Consider the following 16,445-nt stretch of genomic DNA (forward strand, 5'->3'; position numbering starts at 1 on the left):
AGCCAGGGCGTTGGAGGGGCAGCCCGCCCAGCAAGGCAGAGCCCCCGAAGTCTGGCTTGCAGAAGCAGAGGGGCCAGACTCCGTGAGTTCTGACAGCCAGCGGGAATTAGCATCTGGAATGTTAAAAGTCAACAGCTCTGCTCTCAGAGAGTGGGGAGGGTGAGAGGACACCAGGAGGGAGTGTTGTTGAGCCCCGGAAGACAGAGCTCAGCTCGGTGGGGGAACAAAGGCGCTGGTAAGTGCCATTTCCCTCTCCCATCCCCCAGATGAAATTACAGAGGGAACCAGTTCCCATCACCAAACTTGGTTGCACCGTGCAAACGCCCAACACTGTGCTTCTGTGGATCCATCCCTCCACCTCCTTCCGGTGCTGCAGGGCCCCTCCCACAGGGGACCACCTACAGCAAAGTGAACTAAGCCTGCCCCTCCTGCCCCTGTGCACCTTGCAGATCCACCCTGGCTAATAACTCAGATCCCATCGAAGCTGCACCACAAGCCTGGCAGTGTGCAAGTAGCCCAGACAGGGGCCACACCACTCCACAGTGAGTCCTGCCCCTGGGAGAGGGGAAGATAAAGTACACACCAGTCTGACTGTGGCCCCAGCGGTGGGCTGGGGGCAGACATCAGGTCTGACTGAGGCCCTGCCACTAACACAAGTTACTCCGGACAGCACAGGGGAAGTACCCTGTGGTTTGGAGCCACTGCAGGGACTACTCAAAATGACGAAATGGAAGAATTCTCCTCAAAAGAAACTCCAGGAAGTAGCAACCGCTAACGAATTGATCAAAAACAATTTGAGCAATATAATGGAACAAGAATTTAGAATAATAGTCATAAAATTAATCACTGGGCTTGAAGAAAGCATAGAGGACAGCAGAGAATCTATTGCTACAGAGATCAAGGGACTAAGAAATAGTCATGAGGAGCTAAAAAATGCTATAAATGAGGTGCAAAATAAAATGGAGTCGACCACAGCTCGGATTGAAGAGGCAGAGGAGAGAATAGGTGAACTAGAAGATAAAATTATGGAAAAAGAGGAAGCTGAGAAAAAGATTAAAAAAAAAATCCAGCAGTATGAGGGGAGAATTAGAGAACTAAGTGATGCAATTAAATGGAAAAATATCCATATCATAGGAATTCCAGAAGAAGAAGACAAGAGAGAGAAAGGGGCTGAAGGTGTACTTGAACAAATCATAGCTGAGAACTTCCCTGATCTGGGGAAGGAAAAAGGCATTGAAATCCAAGAGGCACAGAGAACTCCCTTCAGACATAACTTGAATCAATCTTCTGCATGACATATCATAGTGAAACTGGCAAAATACAAGGATAAAAAGAAAATTCTGAAAGCAGCTAGGGATAAACAGGCTCTAACTTACAAAGGTAGACATATAAGAGTAGTGGCAGACTTATCTATTGAAACTTGGCAGGCCAGAAAGGACTAGCAGGAAATCTTCAATGTGGTGAACAGAAAAAATATGCAGCCGAGAATCCTTTATGCAGCAAGTCTGTTATTCGGAATAGAAGGAGAGATAAAGGTCTTCCCAAACAAAAACTGAAGGAATTCATCACCACTAAACCAGCCCTGCAAGAGATCCTAAGTGGGATTCTGTGAGTGAAATGTTGCAAGGACCACAAAGTACCAGAGACATCACTACAAGCATGAAACCTACAGACATCACAATGACTCTAAACCCATATCTTTCAATAATAACACTGAATGTAAATGGACTAAATGCTCCAACCAAAAGACATAGGGTATCAGAATGGATTTAAAAAAAAAACCCATCTATTTACTGTCTACAGGAGATTCACTTTAGACCTGAGGATACCTTCAGATTGAAAGTGAGGAGATGGAGAACTCTCTATCATGCTACTGGAAGTCAAAAGAAAGCTGGAGTAGCCATACTTATATCAGACCAACTAGACTTTAAATTAAAGGCTGTAACAAGAGATGAAGAAGGGGATTATATAATAATTACAGGGTCTATCCATCAGGAAGAGCTAATAATTATAAATACCTATGTGCCAAATACGGGAGCCCCCAAATATATAAAACAATCACAAACATAAGCAACCTTATTGATAAGAATGTGGTACTTGCAGGGGACTTTAATACCCCACCTACAACAATGGATAGGTCATCTAGACACAGGATCAATAAAGAAACAAGGGCCCTGAATGATACATTGGATCAGATGGACTTGACATATATATTTAGAACTCTGCATCCCAAAGCAACAGAATATACTTTCTTCTCGAGTGCACATGGAACATTCTCCAAGATAGACCACATACTGGGTCACAAAACAGCCCTTCATAAGTATACAAGAATTGAAATCATACCATGCACACTTTCAGACCACAATGCTTTGAAACTTGAAATCAACCACAGGAAAAAGTCTGGAAAACTTCCAAAAGCATGGAGGTTAAAGGACACCCTACTAAAGAATGAATGGGTCAACCAGGCAATTAGAGAAGAAATTTAAAAATCTATGGAAACAAACGAAAATGAAAATACAACAATCCAAACGCTTTGGGATGCAGCGAAGGCAGTCCTGAGAGGAAAATACATTGCAATCCAGGCCTATCTCAAGAAACAAGAAAAATCCCAAATACAAAATCTAACAGCACACCTAAAGGAAATAGAAGCAGAACAGCAAAGGCAGCCTAAACCCAGCAGAAGAAGAGAAATAATAAAGATCAGAGCAGAAATAAACAATATAGAATCTAAAAAAACTGTAGAGCAGATCAATGAAACCAAGAGTTGGTTTTTTTGAAAAAATAAACAAAATTGACAAACCTCTAGCCAGGCTTCTCAAAAAGAAAAGGGAGATGACCCAAATAGATAAAATCATGAATGAAAATGGAATTATTACAACCAATCCCTCAGAGATACAAACAATTATCAGGGAATACTATGAAAAATTATATGCCAACAAATTGGACAACCTGGAAGAAATGGACAAATTCCTGAACACCCACACTCTTCCAAAACTCAGGAGGAAATAGAAAGCTGGAACAGACCCATAACCAGCGAAGAAATTGAATCAGTCATCAAAAATCTCCCAACAAATAAGAGTCCAGGACCAGATAGCTTCCCAGGGGAGTTCTACCAGACGTTTAAAGCAGAGATAATACCTATCCTTCTCAAGCTATTCCAAGAAATAGAAAGGGAAGGAAAACTTCCAGACTCATTCTATGAAGCCAGTATTACTTTGATTCCTAAACCAGACAGAGACCCAGTAAAAAAAGAGAACTACAGGCCAATATCCCTGATGAATACGGATGCCAAAATTCTCAATAAGATACTAGCAAATCGAATTCAACGGCATATAAAAAGAATTGTTCACCATGATCAAGTGGGATTCATTCCTGGGATGCAGGGCTGGTTCAACATTCGCAAATCAATCAACGTGATACATCACATTAACAAAAAAAAAGAGAAAAACCATATGATCCTGTCAATCGATGCAGAAAAGGCCTTTGACAAAATCCAGCACCCTTTCTTAATAAAAACCCTTGAGAAAGTCGGGATAGAAGGAACATACTTAAAGATCATAAAAGCCATTTATGAAAAGCCCACAGCTAACATCATCCTCAATGGGGAAAAACTGAGAGCTTTTTCCCTGAGATCAGGAACACGACAGGGATGCCCACTCTCACCGCTGTTGTTTAACATAGTGCTGGAAGTTCTAGCATCAGCAATCAGACAACAAAAGGAAATCAAAGGCATCCAAATTGGCAAAGATGAAGTCAAGCTTTCGCTTTTTGCAGATGACATGATATTATACATGGAAAATCCGACAGACTCCACCAAAAGTCTGCTGGAACTGATACATGAATTCAGCAAAGTTGCAGGATACAAAATCAATGTACAGAAATCAGTTGCATTCTTATACACTAACAATGAAGCAACAGAAAGACAAATAAAGAAACTGATCCCATTCACAATTGCACCAAGAAGCATAAAATACCTAGGAATAAATCTAACCAAAGATGTAAAGGATCTGTATGCTGCATACTATAGAAAGCTTATGAAGGTAATTGAAGAAGATTTAAAGAAATGGAAAGACATTCCCTGCTTATGGATTGGAAGAATAAATATTGTCAAAATGTCAATACTACCCAAAGCTATCTACACATTCAATGCAATCCCAATCAAAATTGCACCAGCATTCTTCTCGAACCTAGAACAAGCAATCCTAAAATTCATATGGAACCACAAAAGGCCCCGAATAGCCAAAGTAATTTTGAAGAAGAAGCCCAAAGCAGGAGGCATCACAATCCCAGACTTTAGCCTCTACTACAAAGCTGTCATCATCAAGACAGCATGGTATTGGCACAAAAACAGACACAGAGACCAATGGAATAGAATAGAAACCCCAGAACTAGACCCACAAACGTATGGCCAACTAATCTTTGACAAAGCAGGAAAGAACATCCAATGGAAAAAAGACAGTCTCTTTAACAAATGGTGCTGGGAGAACTGGACAGCAACATGCAGAAGGTTGAAACTAGACCACTTTCTGACACCATTCACAAAAATAAACTCAAAATGGATAAAGGACCTGAATGTGAGACAGGAAACCATCAAAACCTTAGAGGAGAAAGCAGGAAAAGACCTCTCTGACCTCAGCCGTAGCAATCTCTTACTCGACACATCCCCAAAGGCAAGGGAATTAAAAACAAAAGTGAATTACTGGGACCTTATGAAGATAAAAAGCTTCTGCACAGCAAAGGAAACAACCAACAAAACTAAAAGGCAACCAACGGAATGGGAAAAGATATTTGCAAATGACATATCGGACAAAGGGCTAGTCTCCAAAATCTATAAAGAGCTCACCAAACTCCACGCCCGAAAAGCAAATAACCCAGTGAAGAAATGGGCAGAAAACATGAATAGACACTTCTCTAAAGAAGACATCCGGATGGCCAACAGACACATGAAAAAATGTTCAGCGTCGCTCCTTATCAGGGAAATACAAATCAAAACCACACTCAGGTATCACCTCACGCCAGTCAGAGTGGCCAAAATGAACAAATCAGGAGACTATAGATGCTGGAGAGGATGTGGAGAAACGGGAACCCTCTTGCACTGTTGGTGGGAATGCAAATTGGTGCAGCCGCTCTGGAAAGCAGTGTGGAGGTTCCTCAGAAAATTAAAAATAGACCTACCCTATGACCCAGCAATAGCACTGCTAGGAATTTATCCAAGGGACACAGGAGTACTGATGCCTAGGGGCACTTGTACCCCAATGTTCATAGCAGCACTCTCAACAATAGCCAAATTATGGAAAGAGCCTAAATGTCCATCAACTGATGAATGGATAAAGAAATTGTGGTTTATATACACAATGGAATACTACGTGGCAATGAGAAAAAATGAAATATGGCCTTTTGTAGCAATGTGGATGGAACTGGAGAGTGTGATGCTAAGTGTAATAAGCCATACAGAGAAAGACAGATACCATATGGTTTCACTCTTATGTGGATCCTGAGAAACTTAACAGGAACCCATGGGGGAGGGGAAGGAAAAAAAAAAAAAAGAGGTTAGAGTGGGAGAGAGCCAAAGCATAAGAGACTGTTGAGAACTGAGAACAAACTAAGGGTTGATGGGGGGTGGGAGGGAGGAGAGGGTGGGTGATGGGTATTGAGGAGGGCACCTTTTGGGATGAGCACTGGGTGTTGTATGGAAACCAATTTGACAATAAATTTCATATATAAATTAAAAAAAAAAAAAGAAAAAGAAAACCAAAGCAGGAGGCATCACAATCCCAGACTTCAAGATAGACTACAAAGCTGTAATCTACTGGACAGTATGGTACTGGCACAAGAACAGACATTCAGATCAATGGAACAGAATAGAGAACCCAAAAATGGACCCACAAACGTATGGGTAACTAAACTTTGACAAAGCAGGAAAGAATATCCAATGGAATAAAGACAGTCTCTTCAGCAAGTGGTGCTGGGAAAACTGGATAGCAACATGCAGAAGAATGAACCTGGACCACTTTCTTACACCAGACACAAAACTAAACTCAAAATGAATGAAAGACCTAAGTGTAAGATGGGAAGCCATCAAAATCCTTGAGGAGAAAGCAGGCAGAAACCTCTTTGACCTTGGCCACAGCAACTTCTTACTCAACACGTCTCCAGAGGCAAGGGAAACAAAAGCAAAAATGCACTACTGGGACCTCATCAAAATAAAAACCTGCACAGCGAAGGAAATAATCAACAAAACTAAAAGGCAACCGACAGAATGGGAGAAGATATTTGCAAACGACGTATCAGATAAAGGGTTAGTATCCAAAATCTGTAAAGAACTCATCAGTGTCAACACCCAAAAAAACAATTAATCCAGTGAAGAAATGGGGAAAAGACATGAATAGATACTTATCTAAAGAAGACATCCAGATGGCCAACAAGCACATGAAAAAATGCTCAACATCACTCATCATCAGGGAAATACAAATCAAAACCACAATGAGATACCACCTCACACCTGTCAGAATGGCTAACATTAACAACTCAGGCAACAACAGATGTTGGCGAGGATGTGGAGAAAGAGGATCTCTTTTGCATTGTTGGTGGGAATGCAAGCTGGTGCAGCCACTCTGGAAAACAGTATGGAGGTTCCTCAAAAATTAAAAATGGAACTACCCTACTAGCCAGCAATTGCACTACTAGGCATTTACCCAAAGGATATAGGTATGCTGTTTTGAAGGGGCACAAGCATCCCAATGTTTATAGCAGTACTATTAGCAACAGCCAAAGTATGGGAAGAGCCCAAATGTCCATCGATGGATGAATGGATAAAGAAGATGTGGTAGATGTATACAATGGAGTATTATTTAGCAATCAAAAAGAATGAAATCTTGTCATTTGCAACTACGTGGATGGAACTCAAGGGCATGATACTAAGTGAAATTAGTCAGAAAAAGACAAATATCATATGACTTGTATGAGGACTTTAAGAGACAAAACAGATGAACATAAGGGAAACAAAAATAATATAAAAACAGGGAGGGGGACAAAACATAAGAGACTCTTAAATATGGAAAACAGACAGGGTTACTGGAGGTGTTGTGGGAGGGGGGGATTAAGAACTCTACTCCTGAAATCATTATTGCACTATATACTAACTAATTTGGATGTAAATTAAAAAATAATAAAGTTAATAAAAATTTAAAAAATTAAAAAATATTAGGTAACAAAATTTTTAAAAATAAAATAAAAATAAATGTTTGTGGACCTTACAACAGACCTTCAAAATGCATGAAGCAAAATCTGATAGAACTGCAAAGATACATTCACAATTATAATTGCAGATTTCCATGTGCTGCTCTCAATAATGAACAAGTTGAGAGAAATCAATAAGGATATAGAACATTTGAACAATACTATGAACCAACTTGACCTAATTGACATTTATGTTACTCTTTACCAATCAGCAGTAGAATACACGTTCCTTTAACATGTACACAGAATATTTACCAAGATAGACCATATTCTGGGCCATAGAAGAAATCTCAATAAATTTTCAAAATTTAGTTCATAAACTGAATCATCACAGAATAAAGGATTTCTTTGACTTTAATGGGATTAAATTAGAAATCATGAAAGATCTTTGAAAATTCTCCAAATATTTGATAACTAGCACTTTTAAATAACCCATGAGTCAGAGAAGAAATCAAAAGGAAAATTAAGAATTATCTTGAACTGAATGAGAACATGTCAAAGTTTGTGGGATGCTGCTAAAACTGTATTTAATAAGAGAGTTTGGAAAGTTTACAGATGACATGATCAGAATACAAAAATCAATTCTTCCATATACCAGCAACAGAAATTGGAAATTGAATGCCATTTGTAATACCACCCAAAAATATTAAATATTTAGAGATGAATCTGACAAAGGTGTGCAAGACCCATACACTAAAAACAGCAAAACGTTGCTGAGAGACGTGAAATAAGATTTATGTAAATGGAGAGAGAGGTCTTTATGAGTGGGAGAACTTGAAATTGTTACGATGTCAATTCTATGTTAGCTTTGACTTGTAGAACCATAGTAATGTTCAAATACTCTCCCTCTAAGAAGTAATGAATTAAAATCAACCTGTAACTGTGGGAAAGAAACTCAGAATAAAGTAATAAACAGTAGCAAATGAACTAAACTGTATTATAACCACATCAAAGAGGATGAAGGAAGAACAGGAAGAGAGCTAACCTAAGTAACCCTGGAAAACAGTATTTTAATTGGATACCATATGACTAACGACAAAAAGAACTATGCACAAATACTGTACTCTCTTTAGTAAATTTGTTTCTCAGTGCAATATAGGTTGGCCTTTCCGTTAAAGTTAGAAAGGAAAGAGGGAAGGTTAGAATGAACCTTGTGGTTAGAACCCATTATCTATATGATTACATAGTTTTTAGCATAAATAGATAAATATAGAAAGAAAGAGAAGTGTGTATGCGTGGATTAGTATACGGAGTTCCCCCTTTATATGCAGTTTCATTTATTCAGTTATTGAGGTAACTGCAGTCTAGAAGCAGGTGATCCTCCTGACATAATGTCAGTTGGTGAGTAGTGGCCCAAGGCTACGTCACAATGCCTAAGTTAATCACCTCATTTCATCTCACCGTGAGGCATTTTATCATCTCATATCACAAGTAAAAAGGTGAGTAGAGTAGTACAATGAGATATTTTGAGAGAGAAATCATATTCACATAACTTTTATTGCAGTATATTGTTATAATTATTTCATTATTGTTGTTAACCTCTTACTGGGCCTAATTTATAAATTAAACTTTATCATATGTATAGGAAAAAAACATAGTATAGGGTTCACTACTGTTTGTAATTTCAGGCAGCCCCTGGGAGTCTTGGAACATCTCCCCAGCAGATAAGGGGAGGACTGCTGTACATACATATATTCCTAGTTCTTCCTGCTAAGAGGGTCCAGGAGCAGTGACACCCTAGAAGTAATGAGCACATCTAGCACCCAGATTTCTACATGGTTTTTAAATACCATTTCCCAATAAAGGACCCAGGGCTATTTGGGGAAAAGGGTTGATTCCAGGATTGTAACAAGGAAAATATAATATGAGCCTGGACCATGTTGTGATACCAGAAAGTATAAAAGTGCTTGCAAAAGGATGGGGCATGTCCTGTTTGAGTTCCCAGTGGCCACAGCAATATCAATTTGAGCAACAAAATAAATAATTATAGTGTTGGATTGTAACCCATAGAATAAAGAATACCCATGAATCTATACTGATATGAACTGAACAAATAAATATGTGGGAGAGGAGGGATAGCTCTTCCTTACAAAAGAATTCTAGTTAATAAATGTAGAAAGAATGAGGAAAATACAAAATAAACACCACAGTATAAATGTCATAGGTTCTACAAATGACTGCTAATATCACTGGGCAAAAATTTGCAGAGAAACAGGATATTAGCAGAGTCTCCAAGTATCTCCCCCTACAAGATTTATTAATTATTGAGGGAAAATAAGATAGCAAACCCAGCAGTCACCATTTCAGCCAAATGTGATCAACATTAACTCTACAAGATATAAGACATATCTACATCATACTCTCATATGACTGAAAAGGACACAATACCACTTCTGTCATATACCTGCTGAAAATGTGTAATCTTAATCTAATCATGAGAAAACATCAGACAAAACCATGTTGAGAGACATTCTACGGAATAATTGACCAGGACTCATTAAGAATGTCAAAATCATAAAATACAAGACTGAGGAACTGTCAGAGTTCCATGAGACAATGAGACACAAGAACTAAACTAGGATCCTGGAACAGAAAAAAACACTAAGGGAAAAGCTGGTAAAATTTGAATAATGTCTGTAGTGTAGTATTGTATCGATGTTCATTTCCTAGTTTTGATCATTATACTATGGTTTGTAAGTTGTTGCCATTATGGAAAGCTGAGAGAAGGGCATAGAAATCTCTAATATTTTTGTAACTTTTCCCTTGGTCTAAAATTATTTCCAAATAAAAAGTTAAATAGTAAGGTCCATTGCTTTGAGACTGTGTTGGTAGGTATGTATAGCTAACCATTCTGAAGAATCGAAGAAAAGAGATAATAATTGATGTCTGTCCATTTATAACCAATTAATAGATTATATCTATGTTGGCATTGCTGTTGCCTCTGGTTATTAAATTAACAATAATCATCTCCAATAGGTTCTCCAGGTTTATTCAAAGTGCTTTAAAATCTAATTAGAAAATAAAAATGGTTGGGTCGCCTGGGTGGCTCAGTCGGTTAAGTGTCCAACTTCAACTCAGGTCATGATCTCGCAGCTCATGAGTCCGGGCCCTACATCAAACTCTGTGCTGACAGCCCAGAGCCTGGAGCCTCCTTCAGATTCTGTGTCTCCCTCTCTCTCTCTGCCCCTCCCCCGCTCATGCTCTCTCACTCAAAAATAAACAAACATTAAAAAGAAAAAAGAAAAGAAAAATGGTATTTCAGGGTTTTAAAATTCTAATAGTCTTCCATGAGAAAAAGCAGATTTTAAAATAAAACTAAAATCCTACATTAAAAATAGATTTGTCCACACAGTTATTCTGATGGACATTAGCTGACCCATACAATTTAACATAGATTTCAAACTCCTTGGCTACATGGCTATTTTTTTTTCCTCAGATATTTCCCATGTCTCTAGGTTAAGAAAGAATCATTATAGTTGGCTTGTGTCTTGTCACTTGTGTGTGTAAATTTCTCTTAACCACCCCTACCCCAGAATCTGTGTGGTGAATTTCCCTGACATGCCTTGACATGTTAGAATTACATATCTCTAAGATATTTGATTCACAAACCACCAAATATAGTTAAATTACAATTTTAATGTTTTATTGAAGTATACTAGCATATCAAAAAGCACACATAAGTATGCTTGTAATAAAATTTGTATGTAATAAAGTGTTAAATTTTAAGTGCATTGTTCAGTATTCCAAAAATAGCAGGTTTGCTCAACTGGCTACTTACTCTACAGGAAGGAAAAATTCTGTTGGCGTTTAGTTTTTTTTTGTTTTTTGGTGTGTTTGTTAATTTGGTTTTGGTTTTATCTTCTTTAGGATGTGGTAGATACGCACCCTGGCCTCACGTTCCTGAAAGATGCTCCAGAATTCCACTCTCGCTACATCACCACGGTAGGCTGGGTCCACTTTTGTCTCAATATAACTCTCCAAGTTTCCTTTTTATCACTGTCTACTATTCAGGCTTTCAGATCTTTATGCAAAATAACATGGACTATAATGATTATTTTAAGTGGAAGGAAGGTACAGTAAAATTGGATTCATGATTTATGTCTATTTTCCTTCTTATAAGTACTAAGTGCTTAAGAGGTCTCTTGTCTACAAAATTAGAGTAATATATTCATCCTGTCTGGTCTTGTGAGGTACCTTTTTGCTTTGTTATTGATATTGACATTTAGCATTTGCAAATAATACTGAAAAGAAATTTCATAACCCTTTCCCAGAAAAAGATATGTCTTTCCCAGAAAAAGATGTGTCTCAAAGTTAGAACCGGAAATGATAATGAGAAATAGCTACATGTAATTAGAAAACAAATCATATAAGAATTTAACAGAACATGCTGACTAGTCATAGGCAAGGCATGAATTATGAGTCAGAGCACACAGGCCTGGAGTGCACATTGCAACCACATCGGCATCTTTGCCCAAGCTCCCAGATTATCTTTAGAGGAATTCCAAAGATGAGCCCCAGGACAAACCCCTCTGACATAGCCACACTCAAGCGAGATAGCCCTTGTATCTGGCTTACATCTTCAAATAATATTACAAGGCAGTCACCTCTGAGGAGAACCTTCTCAGGGTACTTTTTGTTGACCATGAATATCTTGGGTTCTGTCAAGCTACAGAATACTACCATTTTTCTCCTTTAGGAACTTCATTCTTGGCTTTTACATTGGCTCTCTTCTGTTGTGAAACTTTGTAAGTCTTTCTTTGAGCCAGAAGGTGTCACTGTCTTCTAAGACTATCTCAAGTTATTTTTGACTGTTAACCACACCACTGTACTAACTTCCTGCCACCACAGTCGCCCTGGTACAGTCACCCTTGTTTCTCACTTGGATTACTTCTAATTGGCCTTCCTGCTTATACCTTCGTTGCCCTAAAGTGTAGTCCCACAAAGCAGAGTAATCCTTTGAAAATGTAAGATCATGTCACTCCTCTGTTCAAACCCTCCAGTGGTTTCCATCTCAGAGTAAAAGCCAACGTTCTTCCTTGCCAAGACTCTCCCTAATACCCCCCCCAACCCCTGCTACACACACACACACACACACACACACACACACACACACACACACCCTTACACACCCTTACAACATATGTAATCTCATCTCTCCTATTACCCTGCCCCTCCTTTACTGTGCTTTGGCCATAGTGGTGTCCTGGAACAAACCAACTCCACTGCCTCAGGTGCTTTTTCTTACTCTTTCCTCTGCCTGAAATAGTCTTCCTACAGATTTCTGTATGACTTTGCTCCTTTACTTCATGCAGCTATATGCTCAGATATTCCCTTATTAGTGAGGCCTTTTCTTCTTCACCCTTCTTCTCCCTCTACCCCCGCCCCTATACTCTCTCTCTATTCATTTGTTCTGCTTTATTTTTCTTCTTAGCTCATATATCATCTGATATTTAAATTTTAAATTCTCCTTCTCTGTCGTAGAAACTCCATTAGAGCAGGGAATTTGTCTATATCTTTCACTGCAGAATCTCCAATACCTAGAATAAGGACTAGCACATATTAGATACACAGTATTTATTGAGTGAATAAATGAAATTATATATGCTTAAGAATTCTACACATTAACTCTGGCTTCAATCCCGTAGGGAATTATTGGTTCTGATTGTTGATTGTTCTATAAATCCAGGGCATATTAATAGCATAATTTAAAATCTTAAGTGCTGGAAAAGATCTTAGAGATAATCCAGCTCAACCTTCTACCAATTCAGAAAATTCTGTCTACAGAAGAACTCTTTATTGGAATTTATTCTTAGAAAAGATGTTTAAATAATAGAATTGTAAAATAGAGATAAATTTTCTTTCCCTACACCTTCTATTTGTTGAAGTATGATCCTTGGACCCATGATGGTCTGTGGTCATCTAGCAAGTGGTCTCCAGGAAGTTTTATAATTTCAGAATAAAAAGCCATGAAACAGTTTTGTTCACATATAATTCATATTTTCCTAGAAATTCTGTCATGTTAATCATTGAACAAAGAGAACTAAATTGGACACTTAACAGAATACAATTATCTCTGCTCACACATTTTCATGGCATTTGCATATTATTTATATCTTTAAAATTTATACTCTGTTATTATTATGCTTTTTTATCCCCAATTCACAAAACTAAATCCATCATTACTCAGAAATACTGGGGCGCCTGGATGGCTCAGTCGATTCGGCTGTGCTGACAGCTCAGAGCCTGGAGCCTGCTTCAGATTCTTTGTTTCTGTCTCTCTCTCTCTGCCCCTCCCCTGCTCACGCTCTGTCTCTCTCTAACAAAAAATAAATTTAAAAAATAAAGAATTAAAAAAAAAAAAGAATTACAAAAGTATAAAACAATTGTGATGAAATAATGATAACAGGGTGATTCAAAACAGCATCATATCATAAATAGTAAACAAGATCCAACTGAGACTGTAGAATATGAATCTCTGTGTACTAAGATAAGTGCATCTATTGTGATAACTTCATAGTGCCATCTAAAAAAGGAAAATGCAGGGCGCCTGGGTAGTTTAGAGCCCTGCTACAGGCTCTGCACTGACAGTGTGGAGCCTGCTTGGGATTCCCTCCCTCCCTCCCTATCTCTCTCTCTCTCTCTCTCTCTCTCTCTCTCTCTCTGCCTCTCTGCTCTTCCCCACTCATGCTCACTCGCTCGCTCTCTCTCAAAATAAATAAACATTTTTAAAAATTAAATAAAGAAAGAAAATGCATATAAAATGTATCACATGAATATCTGGAAACAGAATTTTATTAAAGGACTGGTTATCTATTCTCCCCAGTGCCTTTTCTATTGGGAAATCTGGTCAAATAATGGCATGAAGTCATTGGAACTTAAGCATTACTTCAGAGTACAGTGAGTTTTTCTAGAAGAAATGCAAAATAGGTTTTCTAGTATGAAATTAATGAAATGTTGTTAACGGCATAAAAGTGAATGAGAGAGGCATCATTCTCCATCCTGCTCGTAGCAAAAACTGATCAGATCATGCTATTTTTTTTTTTATTGTTTTTTTTTGTTTTTGTTTTTGTTTTTTTTTCAACGTTTATTTATTTTTGGGACAGAGAGAGACAGAGCATGAACGGGGGAGGGGCAGAGAGAGAGGGAGACACAGAATCGGAAACAGGCTCCAGGCTCTGAGCCATCAGCCCAGAGCCTGACGCGGGGCTCGAACTCACGGACCGCGAGATCGTGACCTGGCTGAAGTCGGACGCTTAACCGACTGCGCCACCCAGGCGCCCCAGATCATGCTATTTCTAAGATACTTAGGAAGATCAAGCTTGAAATTTAAGACAGATATCTCAGAAAAATCTAAATTAATTTATTGAATGTTATATAATCTCAGTGCCATATGATGTAGAACAATTAGTATATTCTTTTGTTTGCGTGTCAGAATTATTCAGTTATTTTACTTTGTTTAGTTGGAAGAAACTGACACAAAGTATGACTCAAATATTAGCTTATGTGTGGCACTCATATGATGAAGAAAAATTGGTCAACTTTTTATTTCTATTTATCACTAAAAACCTGTGCTAGGAGCGCCTGGGTGGCGCAGTCGGTTAAGCGTCCGACTTCAGCCAGGTCACGATCTCGCGGTCCATGAGTTCGAGCCCCGCGTCAGGCTCTGGGCTGATGGCTTGGAGCCTGGAGCCTGTTTCCGATTCTGTGTCTCCCTCTCTCTCTGCCCCTCCCCCGTTCATGCTCTGTCTCTCTCTGTCCCAAAAATAAATAAAAAAACGTTGAAAAAAAAAATTAAAAACCTGTGCTATAGGAAAAGACTTTTCATTTGTTTAATTATTTTGCCAGCTGTTTTTAGACGGAAGGAGAGAGCACCAACTATGCATACAGCAAAAAGAACATCACTACTCAAGAGAATGCACCCAAAATTACTCCGTATTCTTCTTTATTTCCAGAGACAAGTTAGCATTTGAAAAATAAGTCTCTTGAAAGTGAATGGAAATGAAAATTGGAAATACTAGCAACTTAAAGTCTTGAGTTTGCAGTTTCACATGCCATGCAAAGAAATTGCCAGTGAATAAAAGATACTGTTGGGGCGCCTGGGTGGCGCAGTCGGTTAAGCGTCCGACTTCAGCCAGGTCACGATCTCGCGGTCCGTGAGTTCGAGCCCCGCGTCAGGCTCTGGGCTGATGGCTCAGAGCCTGGAGCCTGTTTCCGATTCTGTGTCTCCCTCTCTCTCTGCCCCTCCCCCGTTCATGCTCTGTCTCTCTCTGTCCCAAAAATAAATAAACGTTGAAAAATAAGCAAGGAGATTGAAAATACTTCTTTGTGATATTGGTGCTGGCAGCAAAGACATTCTCTGGCTTCCTCTGATGATGTCTTAGCGATGTATTCAATGTCTTGATTGGCCTGAAGCCATCACTTCAGACCAAAATGCCAGGATTTTAATTGCTGAGGACAATGTACTGATATTTCCTAAGATGACTAAATTGTGGTGGAAACTGCTGATTACTAACAGCTTGCCTCTTTCCCCTTGAGAACTTCTCCTCTTGACAGAGAAAGGAAGAAATGTGTATTAGATTTTTTTTAAGTACACATTCTGCAGAAGACCATGAAGAAATACTTTTCAGAGCCGTATTAACCGGAGTGGATTAAGAATCTTTTCACCACTTCCTGTCAGGTAGAAGAACCATGCTTCCAGCATTTGAGTCTGTTCATCTGCATTTAGGTTACCTACAATGAGCAATCTCTAATTTCTTTGTCTTCATCCAATCCACTTGTCAAAACCTGTCTGATAGAGCCACCACACACTTACTTGCATTCCTGGTGACCTATACTTGTAAATTAGAGGTTTCCAGCTCAGTAGATACAAAGCAAAAGAAAGGAAACTGATTTAAGAGTCAAACTATCAAGTTAACTGGATATCCCTTGGTAAAAAAAAAATTTGTCGAATTTCATTCCGCTCACTGCTAATAAACAATTATTTTTACTATTATTAATTTTTAAATTTTGTTTACTATTTTTAAAGTTGGGATTCATTTCTTTTTTATTTACCTAAGAGTTGTAGAACAAAATTAGGGGGAAAAAAAAGGGTAATTGATGTAGAACCAAGCAGCTACATGTTCTCACCACTAGATGGTATCCTTACCTAAATAAGCTAAAATGCTGAATCAGTAATGTGGAAACCAATAAACGTGCTGATGAAGTGG

At 38.6% G+C, this 16,445-nt stretch overlaps 1 protein-coding gene across 4 annotated transcripts in view; it reads left to right on the plus strand.

The window, feature by feature from the left end:
* PPP2R3A (protein phosphatase 2 regulatory subunit B''alpha) overlaps window positions 1-16,445 on the plus strand; it is a 218,893-nt gene that overhangs the window by 125,962 nt on the left and 76,486 nt on the right. For all 4 annotated transcript variants that reach the window (XM_040480247.1, XM_040480250.1, XM_040480249.1 and 1 more), the window contains one exon: window positions 11,107-11,181. In XM_040480247.1, coding sequence (XP_040336181.1) covers window positions 11,107-11,181 — 75 coding nt within the window. The remainder of the gene's footprint in view (window positions 1-11,106; window positions 11,182-16,445) is intronic.

Source organism: Herpailurus yagouaroundi, unplaced genomic scaffold (assembly GCF_014898765.1).
Source record: "Herpailurus yagouaroundi ecotype Mexico unplaced genomic scaffold, PumYag 159, whole genome shotgun sequence".
In the NCBI taxonomy this organism is placed as follows: domain Eukaryota; kingdom Metazoa; phylum Chordata; class Mammalia; order Carnivora; family Felidae; genus Herpailurus; species Herpailurus yagouaroundi.